We start from the raw sequence: 14,448 nt of genomic DNA, 5'->3' as shown, positions 1-14,448 counted from the left end.
TTGATCTCTTCCAGGGAAATACAGCAAAAGATGGAGGAGCTTCAGAAGGCCTACAAATACGAGAGCATCAAGCGCACCCGGCTGACCTATGACAAAGAGGAGCTACAGTACCACCTTAAGCAGAAATCCATGCAGTTACAGTCGGTTGAGTCTAAATTACAAGATCTTTCCACTGGTTCCCACGACAACAGCCTATCTAACCACAGCCGATGCAGTTTGGCCCGCAGTGGCCTGGAGATCGCCGTGACCACCTCCTCGCCCACTTCGCCAGTGATGAAAGGAATGATTGAACGGAATGATTCCGTCAGCTGGACGCTTGAGATCGACGATGAGTCGTTCAAGGGCAACACATCAAAGATTGTGCGCAGGGCGGGCTCACTGCGCAGCAACAACGAGCGGTGCCCCATCCAGCGACGACAGACAGTGGCGAGCAATGGCCACTCCAATGGGTCGGCCACAAATGGCGGCTCTTCGCCCGCACATCCCAATCCCCTTAGCCAGAGCATGTCGGCCACGGCCCTTCTGAGAAGCAGCTGCAATGCCGGGGAGTCTGAGGGTCGTCCTCTGTCCCGGGCTCGCTCCCAATCGATGTGTATCAAAGCCTCCGCCTCCAGCTCGGCAGTGTGCGAGTCACCTGGCCAAAGGAAGAAACCACAAGACGAGTTCAACCTGGCCGACTGGCCCGAGGATATTCCCCTGTGCTCCAGTTCACCACAAGCACCGGGCATAGACATGCGTCCGCGCAGCTCTACCATGAAGCTAATGTCGAGCGAGGCAAAGAAGTTCCAGGAAATCCAGGAGTCCGCCGGCGAGGCCATGGTCTCCGGTGCCAACTCGGAGGACGAGAGCTGTTCGGCCTCATCCGAGGACATAATGCGCAGCTCCTCCGCCTCCAGCACAGCATCGGGCGGTTCCCTATCCAAGAGGCCAAAGCAACCACCATCCCGCATGTCCATCGAGGAAGCTCTGCCCTGCACCCCCATGGAGGTAAGCTGGTCAGAGGACGCCGCCGATGCCAACGGACTGGCATGACATGCTGCCTACGAGGAGCACGTCGACCAGATCGCCGAGGCGGCCGAAGAGGCTTATGAGAGTGAGGACATTGAGGAGGATCAGGATGAGCTGATCGTGGGGGAAGAGCAGCCGGAGCACAGCGACAGCGATGATAGCTTCTAAAGCGTTAAAACCAATTTGTAAAACAAAATAATAGGGGAGTAGTAGAAGTCGGCACTTGTGGCGAAGCTGGAAGTCATAGTCGGAAGCATAGCTTATAGCGTTTTCCCTTCTATAGACCCGTGCAGAGATGATGGAGATACACAAAAATATATAATGCTAATTCGTACGTTCTTAACTGAAAAAGGATTGTGTAAATAATTGCATTTAGCAGTATGGTAGCTCATAGAAGGCGCTCATAAAATATATTAATAATCTAACAATTAGTCGAGCACAGCAAGCGGAGCCGTCACAGCAACTGGGGGGAATTGAAGAACATGAGGGAATGAGGGAAGAACTTTTTTAAAGGGGCGCGGGCGAGGATCGGAGCCACACACAAAGCTAAACCAAGTTTAGAGCGCATAGCTGCGTGTTTAAAACAGTTTCAAACTACACAGAAAACAGTAATGGGTAGCATTTAGATGAAGCAGTATGAATATTTGCATAAAACCAACCAACTTATTACTATACCACACACTATAAGTATTTGTATGACTAGCGATATTGATATTGTATTCTAACCGCAACTCGCAATCGCCGATGTCGATGTCGAACATGTTACTCGATCCAACCCAGATACTAACCTCTCTTGAGCTCAAATATACCACTCACTCGATGTCCTTAATTGAAAACCTAATATGCCCGCTATTTGTGGACCAGGGGAGGTATCCGCCCCCTGCCACGCCTATATTATAGTGTACCAATTAGAGTGTCAGAGGTGTGAAGCCGCATCGCCGACCGAGCTAAGCTTTAATTTTGTGTTTTATATATGTATTTATTATTTAGTCTTTAATGCCCTATGAAAGCGTTAAGCAAATGAAAGAAATTGAATGAATTATATATTAGTTCTAGCCTAACTACATTAGTTTATGTTACGTTTTTATTTTGTTATCATTGAATTGTGTCCGAAATATGCGAGTTTTATATGTATAGGTTCAGGATACGCTAACTTTGTAACATGCAGCATTGTCATTAACTTTTAAGTATGTTATTTTTATTATGTGTGAGATATTAAGAGCTCCCTGCAACCATCAAAATGAATATTCTGTAAGAGACGGCGCTGAAACTGTCAGAAAATAAGTTGCAAGAGAAGATAAGTAAAATGGTACAGTTAAAAAATCACTATAAATATTTTTTGCTAAATAATTTCAAAACCCTTAAATAAATAAGTAATTGTTTCAAAAATGCCTACTGTTTTTATATTGGCGGGGTATTGGAAACGGACAACACTTAAATCATTTAAGTAATCATCTGACTGAGCGCATCATTTGGCGGATCTTTGGAATTTTGCTAAAACTACGATTTTGATTCTAATTTTTAAATAAAACGGCATTCGTTTTTATTATTCTTTAGTATGGTGTAATTTTAATATCCACAATATTCATGAGTGATAATTTTTGGGCGATTATTTTATACATCAAGAGAGATAACGAATGTTGTAGTCTCCTTCTTGGGTTAGTTCGAGGAATGAAATTCATTACATGCGCGACTACAAACTGTAGGCTTACAACTAGGCAATAAAACTAGAATATGCGACATACATTATAGATAGAGCATAAAAGATATATTTGGTAAGTTGGGACGTCTGGTGCCGCCTAGCTCTCAAGGAATGTCGTGTACTGAAAATGTACGGTGCACAAAGCGTTAAGTGTCATGGACTGGGCCTCTCATCTTGCATCCTTTCAACTGCCCGGAATCGCAGCGACTGTAGACTAAATTTTGGACCGAAGCCTACAGCCCTGCAAGACAGCAGTTAGGCAGATTCAATCCGATTGACGCCAATCCGATCTCTTCTAGCTGTGCGTAACTGGGATGGGGCGAGCAATTCCTTGCAGCTCAACAACGTAAATTCATTCACTAAGTATGCTAACTAGGTGTCGATGTGTTCCGTGGTTCCACATGGTGCATAGAACCCGAGTATTGGGTGTGAGTGACGGTGAGAGGGTGATGATCGTGTGGGTAGTTGGGCTATGCTACATCCACAACTCTTATGCTAATCCCCTTTCTAGCCTAGTTGAACAGACGCTTCAGTATGCTCTGGATGGTCTTCAGGGACTGATCCTCGATGAGGAAGGTGCGATGGTTGCCCTCAACGGTGTGTACTTCCACGGGCTTTGTGCAGACCTACGAATATGAATGAAAGTTTAGAATTTGCGTCCTTTTTTTGGGTTGTGCACAAACTCACCTCCTTAAGGCGATAGTCCTCATCCAGCTTGGCAGAGTTGTCTGTGGGCTTGACCAAGGTGACGTTCGATTTGAGCTTCAGAGTGGGCAGATAGCCATCGGCCAGCTGCAGTTTCTTGTAGAACAGAGTGGCGGATTTCTTGATCTGAAAGTTGGCGTAGAAGACATTAGTAAATTATGATCTGTCTTTGCGGGAACCTGTATGTTCTTACCGTTTCCACGGGCTGAGTGATCTCATTGCTCATCAGCTCAGCGAACCTCTCGAGTTTCTCCTCCCATGTGGGGATCACTAGTAGCAGACGTACCAGCTGTATAAATTAAACATTTAATAAGAATTCGAACTATTGCCATATTATATAGAGCTACTTACCGCTTTGTAGTCAATGTTGGCCAGCACGATTCCAAAGTAGGCCAAACCGTAGCTCTGGTTGTCGTTATCGGCGTTAGTGCCGTCAGTATAACGCTGCTTGAAGCTGCTCGTGTACCAGTTGACGTAGGTTGGGGCTCCGTCCAGCATGATCACATTGGCCACCTCGTTGGTCTCTTCCAGAATACCGGCCATCACGTAGGTGAGCAGGCAGCCGAAGGAGTATCCAGCTAGTTTGTACGGACCCTTTGGCTGGACGGTGCGCAGTTGCTTGATGAAGAATTTGGCTGCCAATTCTAGAGAATCGGAGGGAACGGCTTCCGTGAACTGCAGTCCATAGGCGGGCACCTCCAATCGCTTGGCCAGCGGCTCCAATGCGGAGGCGAAGCCCTCGATGGGGGAAATGAAGAAGATGGGGCTCTGTTTGCTGTTTGCAGGTGCCTTTGTGTCCAGTTGCACAATTGCCTCGGTGGGAATGAGGGAGGTGGTGAACACCACCTGCGTTCCATCGCCCATGGGACTGGCCGTGCGCGAGGAACCTCCAGAGGTGATGGTTACCTCTGTGGCTCCAGCGGCGGCTGCGGGAGCAGCTGCGGCTGGCTTGGCCTCAACTCCACCATCCATAGCCTTAAGGGCGCCGAAGGTGAGCTGACGGATCTCCTGGGCGGACAACACAATGTCAAAGTTTCGCTCCAATGTCTGTTTGATCTCAGCGCTCATCAGAGAATCCATTCCGAGATCAGCAAGCGATGCTCCGTCCTGGATGTTCTTGGTGTCCCGGAGACCAAGGATGTTGGCAATGGTGGAAATTAGGCTGACTCCAGCCGACTGATCCGACTTGCGCTTCTCGGCCACAACCATGGAGGCAACCACGGGATGGGGCTGTTGCAGGAACAGGTCGATAGTCTGCAGGCAAGAGGGCATCCTCTGGGGCAGGGTTCCTCCAATGACGGTGTCGTTGTCACCCAAGTTCTCCAGCACCAGACCGGTGTCTCCGATGGCTCCCCACTGGATGGCGGTGCCCGGGAATCCGCTCACCTGGCGCTGCTCGCAAATTCGCTCCATCGCGGAATTGGCCAATCCGTAGTTGGTCTGACCAATGTTACCACGACCGCAGGAAACACTGGAGAAGCAGATGAAGTAGTCCAGCTCTGTGCAGATGGCGCGAGAGTACTGATCCAGGTACTTGGTTGCCGTCACCTTGGGGTCAGCCACTGTCTTGAAGTCCTTGGCGGTTTGATCCTCGATCAATGCGTCGCGAAGAACAGCGGCCAGGTTGAAGATGCCTCCGACCAAAGCCAGTTTGTTGCTGTTCTCCAGCAGCTTTTTGGCTCCAGCAGCGGTGGTCACATCACTGGTGTCAATCACCACCTTGACGCCACGTTCCTGCCAGCGTCGGATCATCAGACCCTGGTAGCCGGTCTTAACTCCGGAACGAGAGGTCAGCACAATGTTGCGGGCTCCACGAGTCACCAACCAGTTGGTCAGCTCCAGGCCGAATCCTCCAAGACCTCCAACCAGGATGTAACTCTTTTCCGGGTGCATGTAGGTCCGTGGAATGGCGTTGATCAGGCGAGCCTTGGGCTGCAGCGCCTTCTTGCCTGCCTCCTCATCACGCACCTTGATCACGACCTTGCCAATGTGCTTGCCAGAGGCCATGAAACGGAATGCCTGCTCCACCTGCTGGTCGTTAAACACAGAGGTGGGAAGGGGTACAACGGCTCCGGTCTTTATGCCCTCCGCGACCAGGGAGACAACCTGGTTTTGCATCTCCTCCTCGCCCTCCATCACACTGTCCAGCAAAATGCCGTGGAAGGAGGTGTTCTTGAGGAAAACGGACATTCCGAGTGGGCTATTGTTGCTCAAATCGAATTTGCCAATCTCCAGGAAGCGTCCATTCAGACCCAGGCAGCGAATTGAAGCCTGCAGTTTCTCCTCAGAGAGCGAGTTGAGCACCAGGTCGACTCCGCGTCCCTTGGTCTCGCGAAGGACCAACTGCTCGAAGGAGGTGTCTCGGGAGTTGCCGATGTTGCGCTCCTGCAGTTTGGGGAATCGCTTCAGCAGGAACTCACGCTTTTCCTTGCTGCCCACCGTGGTGAACACGGTCAATCCATGGGCCAGAGCCACAGAGATGGCCGCCTGACCAACTCCTCCGGAACCAGCGTGAATGAGGATCTTCTCACCCTTCTTCATCTGTCCTCGCACAACCAGAGCGTAGTAGACTGTGGAGTAGACGCAAGGAACGGTCGAGGCCTCTTCCATGGTCCACTTCTCAGGGATTTGCCACATCATGCGCTTGCTGGCCACGCAGGTGGTAGCCAGTGACTTGGCCGGCACCATGGCCATTACACGACGACCCTGGGTATCACGTCCAGCGAACTCCAGACCCAGCACACAATCTTGCTCAGCCAGGTCTCCAGGCAAGGCATCCGCGGCCAGTTTACCAGAGGTCAACATAACGTCACGGAAGTTGATGGGCGCATAGTAGACGGTGCAAGTTTCCAGGTTCTTGTCAACAGTTGCAGCGGTATTCGCCTGGGCAGCCTCGATCCACTTGAGCGAAGCCAGATCACCCTTGACCAGAGCGTTTACATAGGCGTGCTCCACTTGGAGTGTGGCCTGCTGGGTCTCCAGTTTCAGGTGACGGAATGTGCCCCAGGCGCCGTTCTTCAGCACGTTCGAGATGAGGTCCTTCTCCAGCTGCTGGCGGTAAAGGGTCGATGTCAGAGAGAACTTCTCAGCCTTGGCATCTTGCACGAAGACCAGGCGCGCCAGTTTGCCGCCGTTCTCGTTCTTGATGCAGGTCATCAGACCCACGGCTCCAAACAGCTCCTCTCCCTGGCAAACCACGTACACATATTGCTCCTCCGTGGCGGAAGTAGCCAGAGCGGCCTTCAAATCATCCACCCAGTTGAAGTTTTGCTCAGTGGCCACAACCACAACGGATTTACGGGTCTTGAGATCAACAGCCTTGCGGGCGAGGACCAGGACTCGGGTGGCTCCCAGACTCTGTTCCTGAACGGCAACGAATCCGAATTTCGTCAGCAGGGCACGCCCTGTCTTGGTGTAAGTGGGCAGCGTCTCCTCAAGGATCAGGAAGCCGTTCTCGCGAATGCTGGCAATGGAGTTCTCCAGGGTTTTGGTGTCCGGGCGGGAAAGGACATCGATGCCGAAGACGAAGTGACAGTTCTGCTCTACCGGTTCCTTCAGCACATCCTTGGACACCACTCGTACACCAGAATCTCCTAGGGCGGCGGTTATGGTCTCCTCATTGTTGTTAGAAGTGACCACAGCCACATCGCCAGTGAGCACGGGCTCACCCTCGATAATTTGCAGCAGGCGGTTGGCAACCAGCACATCGGGGTTGCGTCCGTTGGCCAGTTCCACGCCCTTTAGCTTAACGGCTCCGCTGGAGTTCTCGATGATCACCTGGATGGCCACATCCAAGGCCTGCAGGCGAGCCTTCTCAGAGTTCTCGTTCAGATCCGCGGTGTTGATGTTGGGCACAAACTGGTAGCGCTCCAAAGTAGGAGGAGCCTGTGTGCCAGGACGACGCTGGGCGAGATTGGCTTTTAGACCGCGCAGCTCCACGCCTGCGCTCTTGATCACGTTAATGTCGCTGTACCACTGCACAGGTAGTCCAGTCTCCACCAGTTCCTCCTTGGTGAGGCCGCTGATCAACTTAAAGTGCTTGGCGGGATTAATCACCGCTCGCTCGATGCGAGTGGGCAGATACAGCTCACGAAGGTTCTTGCTCAGGATACTGAACTGCAGCATGGTGTCCATGAAGCTAATCCAGTTGTCCACCCACTGAAGCTTTCCGGTGGAGGCCACTGTGTCGGAACTGACAATGCCGCGGAAAATTCCAGCATAGTCGTAGCCACGGAGTCGCAGCTCCTTGTACACGTCATTGGTGGCCAGCTCCTTGGCAACAGCGCTGGGAGTTTGCTCCTCCAGGGGCAGTTCCTCGTTGTCAATAGACTCGGGAATGGTGATTTTTCCAGAAACCGCCAAGCTACCGCTCTCGCAAATCTCAAAAGCGCCAGTTCCATCGAAAAAGTTAATGCCAAACTTGACCACTGCATTCTTGTTAAGGATAGTGGCGCGGTGGAAGACGAGGTTCTCCATTACCACCGGGGTCTTGCTCAACTCACTTCCCTGCATCTTAGCGAATGTCTGCCAAGCCAGGGTCATGTAGCCGGTGGCCGGGAAGAGGATACGTCCGTCGATCGTGTGTCCCGCCAGGAAAGCATCATCCTCCTTGGAGAGATCGACTTCCACGATGGTCTCGCCGGAAGAAGTTTCCTTGCCGAACTTGGCCACCAACCACTTCTGGGTGTGGTCCCATCCTACCTTGGAGTTCAACATGGGGGTTCCGCGACCCACCGGGTAGCTAATAGGACGCACCAAACTGAGTACCTGGGGTTGGGCACCGGCAGCGAAGAGTTTACCCACATTGGTGAGGAAGAACTCAACGTTGTTCTCGTGGCCGCGCTTCACCAAGCTCAGATTGGTGGCATCAGGACCCAGGGCGCGCTTAAGGATTGCCTGCAGCAGGCCGTGAGGAGCAATCTCCACGGAAATGGCGTTCTTGGGCACGTGCTGAAGGGCCTCGTGGAAGAGCACAGGCGACAGCAGGTTGTTGACATGGTAGGCGGCCGAGGACTGCTTGGCCACTGGCGTGTTCCAAGCGGATTCTGGGATGCTGGTACTGATCCAGCGGGCGGTACGGTTCTTGGCGTTGGGGATGATCTTCTCCAGGCTCTTGCGTAGCTTGGGTCCAGCCTCAGCGATGTACTTGCTGTGGAAAGCGTAGCCGGAGGAGTTCACTGCCTTGGCGAACACTCCCTCTGCATTCAGTTTAGCGACCAGAGCCTCGATGGAAGCCTCCGGGCCGGAGATGGTGCAGTTGTCCTCGCTGTTGTGGCACACCGGGAAGCAATCGCTGGGCACACGGCTGTGCGCATCTTCCCAGCTCAAGCCCACAGCGGCCATCTTGCCCTTGGCCAGTTGGGTGTCCAGAATGCTCTTTCCTCGCCAGTAGGCAGCCAACACAGTCTGCTCCGGGGTAAAGCAGCCATCGGCGTAGGCGCATCCAAGCTCTCCCACCGAGTGACCCACAATTCCGTCGGGGTGGATGCCCAGAGAGCTGAGCAAATCCGTAAGAGCTACCTGCATGGCGGCAATCGAGATGAAGGAGTTCAGAATATTTTCGAAGCTCTTGTCTGTGGAGCGGGTGAGGACATCGATTAGATCCACACCCTCGGGCTTCAGGACATCGGCACACCTCTGAATGGTCTTGGCGAAGGCCTCGATCTTCATCAGATCCTTGGCCATGCTAGCCCACTGGCTGCCCATGCCGGAGTAGACATACCAAATAGGGCGCTTATCGTCGTTGGACTCGATCACCTCACGCTGGTGGGTGCCCTTGCTGCTCACCACTCCGTAGCCACGGAAGAAGTGATTCGGAATAGCCTTTGAGTGGATCTCGTTGATCAGCTGCAGATACTCATCATCATCGGCATTAGTAGAGGCGGACTCGAGCAACTGCTCCACAGCCTCAAAGGTGCGTCCAGAGGCGAGGACAACTTTCAGTGCTCCATCCTTGGGGGTCAAAGCCTTTGGTTTGGGGTTCGATTTCAAGATAACGTGGGCGTTGGCTCCTCCAAAACCAAAGGAGTTCAGGCCGATAATGCCACCGTTCCAAGGCAGATTCTTGTCGACCACCTTGAGGCGTCCGTCAACGAGTCCATAAAGATCTGGGTTGGGCTTGTTATAGTGCAAGTTGCCGGGAATGACGCCCTCCTCCATGGCGATCAGGATCTTGGCCACAGAGCAGACGCCAGAAGCGGGCTCCGAGTGACCCATGTTGGACTTCACCGAGCCAATCAGCAGAGGGGTCGTACGGTCCTTGCAGAAAAAGTCAGTGATGGAGTTCACCTCCTGGGGATCTCCCACCTTGGTTCCGGTACCGTGAGCCTCAACGTAAACCACATCGGCGGGGTTAAGACCAATCTCCTCGTATGTTTCGCGGATCAAACGATTTTGCATCTTGCCAATAGGGTAGGTGATGCCCTGCTCCTTGAAACCATCCGTATTGGTGCGCACATTGAGGATGGAGGCATACACACGCCTGGCTGCCGAGGTGCGCTGCAGGAGCAGCACCACACATCCATCGGAACGGACGTAGCCATTGCCAGACTCATCGAAGGCCTTGCAGCTGCCGTCCGGGCTCAACATGTTCAGTCGCTTGAACTGCAGCGACATGGTGGGCTTGAGGATCAGTCCAGCTCCGGCGACCAGGGCATTGTCTACCTTTCCCTCGCGCATATCGGAGAAGGCCTGCTCCAAGGCGTACAGAGAACTGGAGCAAGCGGTGTCGATGCTGTAGCTGGGGCCCTTGAAATCAAAGGTGAAGGAGATGCGGTTGGCAAACATGGCACGGGCACATCCCGTCAAGCCGTAGCCGTTCACCCGGTCGGCATCGCTGCACCAGTGCTGCTCAGTCTCCGAGTTGGACACACCGATGTACACACCAGTGCGGGATCCACGCAGATCGCTTGGGTTTAGGCCAGCATCAATGATAGCCTCATGGGTGAGCTCGAGCAGCATGCGCAGCAGTGGGTCCATGCACTCTGCCTGCTTTTGGTGCACACCGAAGAACTGCTGGTCGAAATTCTCCAGATCGCTCTCCTTGAGCTTGCCAATCCTGTCGGGGAGTCCATACAGACCTGGAATGAAGGTTGTTAGCACAGTAGTTAGTAAGTACTGACAACGAAGCTATTCCTTATGAGAACTGCTTTGGTAGTTGATCTTACCACGCTCCCAGCGGCGGGGATCATCGTTGACCATGTCGACGCCGTCGAATAGGTTCTGCTTGAACTCCTCGATGGTGGAGCTCTCCGGCAGACGGCCGGAGAATCCGGAGATGGCGACCTCATCGTTGAGGTGCTGCTGGCGGGGCACATAGTGACCACCACCCAGGTCCAATTGGGGGGCGGCACGCTGTGCGGGCTCAGCGGTGATGACTTCCTCGGCGAATCGGGCGGGCATATCGATGGATTTGGGGTTGAAGTGAGAGTTTAAGTGGTCCTGTCTATCGTTGGGTGCAGAGTGCGGGGTGGACGAGGAGGTGCTCGGTGTTAGCTGCGCGTCGGTATCCCGGAAGGCTTCAGGTTGCTGCGAATTCTGCTGCTGCTTGTTGCGTCTGCGGCGTCGGCGACGATTGGCGCGAGCGCTCTTTCCGTTGTTCTGGGTGCTGGGGGAATGTTGGGGCTGATGGGTGCTGCAATTGTTGGGCTTGAAAGCAACAGGATGCGGCTGGTCCACGGCTTGCAACAGGTTTAGTTGTAGGGCCTGCAACGTGAAAAGGGGGCGGAGAAAAGCTTGTTATTATTATTGTCATTTGGTGTTTTAAATATGTACAAATTTTGAAATTGTGATAATTCCGCCGCATCTGTAACTTGTCTGCCACCCCTCGATGTTAAGTTAGCACGGCAAAAGCTCTCTATCAACCGCAAGCGCAGAGCTTTCGCTCTCTGGAGCGGGATGCGGGCGATTATTATTTTTTGTTTGAGTGTTCAGCTGGTGGAAAGTTGGTGTACAAATTGCAAATCAGGTGATGCCGCGCCGGCGGAGCTTTAACCGCGCATATACCGGCACACGGCATTATTTGTTATGGGCGGCTTTCCGCTTTGAAGCCAGCGACTGAGCTGACAGTTAACAGCAACTTGTGGCAGCCGCGTTAACAGTGCAACACCATTCGCGTTAACATAGGCCGCACACACTCACACTGAGCAACGACAGCAAACGGCAAGCTGCTTTCTTATTCGCCGAGAAACTCGTACGATGTGCGAAATCGAATGATTCAACAAAAGAAGGGAAACTAAATAATGAGCGGAGCTGGCGGAGTCGCTTTAAGCTGAAATCTGGGAAGCCGAAAGCGTCGTTAGAAGAGGAAGAACGAGAGCTTGAGCGGTCAGTACACTCAGAACAAAATGCAACCGAGTCGTTATGAATCGCCGTACAGCCACGAGTTTCTTTTGAGTTCACATGTTATTAATCATATATGTACATAAATGTGGAACCATATAAATACCGGAACCAAACGAAATCAAATGACACATCCGTTTCTCCGCGTGTAGCCACTGCAAAATGCCGGTAAAACTCGGGCGACTCAGCTAGCTTATCTATCAAACGGCCGTTGGCTCTATCAAGCGGCCAGACCTCTATGTTTATGTTTTGCTATTGTAAGCGGCATCCGAATCGGAGCGGAGGTGGAGGTGGGAGCCAAAGAGAACGGCAAATAGTCAAGTCGCAGCCCCAAAAGTCCCCACATACATACATGTGCATACACACACAGACACACGAGCTCGACGCGTGTACCATTTGTTTAGTGAGATAAGGTGGCGTGATTTCTCAAGTTCATTGAAGTATTATTTTCATAGTCTCTCCAGATCGCTTGGTCTACCGATGCTTATCTTGCAATCCGATGGTGAGAACTATCCTTTTACAGCAATTGAACGGGCGCATATTGATTTATCGCTGGCCCCCGCCCACAATCGATTCTGCTATCATCAGGCCATATAGCGAAAGTTGCGTCATTGGATAGGTAAACAAGGGCGACAAACATAGCCCGCCCCTTTCCACCCTACACTGTTTGTTTATGCACTCGGCCCTATTCTCGCAGCCATCGATTGGGGCCCAAAGTACTCCTGTAGGCGTCAGCACAGCCCCAGCCCGAAAACTCACATCCCGAACCCACATCGAATCTCGCAGTGGCGCTTCAAGTTCATGAGCAATATGATAATGTCTCTGACTGGAACTGAAACTGGGACTGCGACTGGGGCATGGGGTGATTCCGAAGCGGGCTGATAGTGATAAGAGTGATAAGGCAGCGCTGCCTACTCATACCACTGGGCACCTGGATCGGAAATGTTTGATCGCCGGCGGACGCGTGTTCTTCAGGAAGCGACGACTCTATTAGCCGATAAAGATTAGCCAGACACTCGAAATTTTCCAATCACACAATCGCACGATTCTTGTTTGTTTTTGGCTGGGCGATTGGGGATCGGGAAGTGTGGTCGCCTTTATGGGTTGCTGGGTGTTGTTTATGCAAAGCGATCGCTTGATAACTCTTTTTCAGCTTTTTAATAGAACTAAGCAGTTTCTGATAAGTGTTTCGCTTTAGGAATTTAACTTGTGCCTCTTATTTAAGCACACATTGTATTGTTTGGTGAGACATTTGCTTCATTTATCACTGTTATATCGAATGTAATTTTAAAGTAAAATTTATAATATTTCTTTTTCTTTTGTTTGACTTCAGCTAAATACGTAGATAGCCCTATTTTCGTATTAAAAGCAATTTCAAATTTAATTTTTAGTAACTGTCTTAATGGCCGTGCGCTTAGCATGGTTGTAAAATAATGAAATTGCCACACGCAACCAGGAAATTGTTGGATTTGTCATTTCGGAAGGTTTTGGGGATCGGAGAAAAGGCATTCGGAAATTTATGAGGGAGTATTGAGGAAGAATTTCAGATGTGCAACTCATATATTTGCAAAAGGACTTTCCGTTGTCTGCCAAAGAAATCGTAGAAATAAAACAGCTCCTTTGTGGCAATTAGAAAGGGGAAACCCTATCGCGAAGCCCCTATATGGAACACTCCTTATAAAGCCAGACGCGAGAAGGTCCAAGTCCCCATCCCCACCACCGCATCCACGACTCGCAATTAGCGTGTAATTTGGTGTCTCAGCGCAGCAGGAACTGCTGTTTTGGGGGGCGTTTGGAGTGGAACAACACTTCTAAGGGTCCTAAAGGTCAAAAGCACTGGAGGGCGAGTGCGAGCTTAGTAATTCGTATTTATAGGCGACTTGGCGACTGATCACTTGGAGATTCGCGATCTAACCATTTTTCTCCTATTTTTTGCACACTTTTCCGTTTTTTTCCGCGTTTATTTTTTGTTTCGTTAGAAATTCACTTTTTGTCCATCGAAAATTTCGTTTTCATTTTCTCTTCAGCACACGCACACACACACACAATTGAACAGGGGCTGTTTTATTCCTGCGGCTGCCATTTTTTGTACATACCTAGAAATCAGGCGATTCCTCGACAGCTGTTTTTCGAGTTCTTGGAGTGGAGCGGGCGGAGGGCTGCGCGGCGGATGCGGATTCGGATTCGAGGGGGTGTTCCTTTACAGTTGGTCCTGACTGAGTGGGGAAACCGTTATAATCCAGAAACGGTAACTTGCGGGCTCTGCTGCTGCTGCTGCTTTCGACTCAAAGTTTTCCGTTAGCTGCCGTTATGCGGTGTAGCTATTAGTTTGTGCAAATTACTCTGCCACACACGGTTATGTTCTTTGGGATTCAAACGTAGCGAAGCGGCTTGGAAAAACACGACAACGACGGAATGCTGCGACGAACGGAAATGCGAGAATCAGGTGAGCGCCGGCTTTTATATGACGCCCGCCGACGCGACGCCGCCACGACGCCGACGCCGGCAGAGAGCTTTTCGCGGCTCTCTGCTCTCCCGCTGTTAGATGTTAACCCTTGTGGGCGATGCGATAGCAGAATACTCTGCATATATTAGGATTCTAGGCAAATTGCTATTGATTATTAAAGATGCGCGTTTTTTTTTTAATTTACTATTATTATTATCATAATGTTATTACTGTTCAAAAAGGACAT

At 51.4% G+C, this 14,448-nt stretch overlaps 2 protein-coding genes across 9 annotated transcripts in view; one reads left to right on the top strand and one right to left on the bottom strand.

Annotated features, from left to right (window-relative positions):
- LOC6541384 (protein MLP1) overlaps positions 1–1,527 on the top strand; it is a 71,737-nt gene extending 70,210 nt beyond the window's left edge. For all 7 annotated transcript variants that reach the window (XM_026978580.1, XM_015159680.2, XM_026978581.1 and 4 more), the window contains one exon: positions 15–1,527. In XM_026978580.1, the coding sequence (XP_026834381.1) occupies positions 15–1,032 (1,018 nt within the window). In that variant the 3' untranslated portion in view covers positions 1,033–1,527. The remainder of the gene's footprint in view (positions 1–14) is intronic.
- A 1,021-nt stretch (positions 1,528–2,548) lies between these two features.
- On the bottom strand, positions 2,549–14,298 carry LOC6541559 (fatty acid synthase). Of its 2 annotated transcripts, none has more exons than XM_001968485.3 (6): positions 13,852–14,298; positions 10,582–11,119; positions 3,767–10,494; positions 3,609–3,704; positions 3,398–3,541; positions 2,549–3,336 (listed from the first exon to the last, which is right to left on the bottom strand). In XM_001968485.3, the coding sequence occupies exons 2-6, from the start codon at positions 10,814–10,816 to the stop codon at positions 3,223–3,225; spliced, it is 7,317 nt and encodes a 2,438-aa protein (XP_001968521.2). In that variant the 5' UTR covers positions 10,817–11,119; positions 13,852–14,298; the 3' UTR covers positions 2,549–3,222. The 2 variants fall into 2 exon arrangements, with proteins under 2 accessions (XP_001968521.2, XP_026834380.1); XM_026978579.1 differs by lacking the exon at positions 13,852–14,298 and adding an exon at positions 13,671–13,836.
- Positions 14,299–14,448: the final 150 nt, after the last annotated feature.

This window comes from Drosophila erecta, unplaced genomic scaffold (genome assembly GCF_003286155.1).
Source record: "Drosophila erecta strain 14021-0224.00,06,07 unplaced genomic scaffold, DereRS2 tig00000055-arrow-pilon, whole genome shotgun sequence".
Classification (NCBI taxonomy): domain Eukaryota; kingdom Metazoa; phylum Arthropoda; class Insecta; order Diptera; family Drosophilidae; genus Drosophila; species Drosophila erecta.
Note: the sequence above shows the minus strand (reverse complement) of the source record. Positions and strands in the feature narration are given on the sequence as shown.

Excerpts from the sequence above, each read along its gene's own strand:
- LOC6541559 (XM_026978579.1), bottom strand. Across the intron at positions 10,495-10,581 it reads TCCCCGCCGCTGGGAGCGTG|GTCTGTATGGACTCCCCGAC; the intron begins GTAAGATCAACT and ends CCTTCATTCCAG. Across the intron at positions 3,542-3,608 it reads TCACTCAGCCCGTGGAAACG|ATCAAGAAATCCGCCACTCT; the intron begins GTAAGAACATAC and ends GCCAACTTTCAG.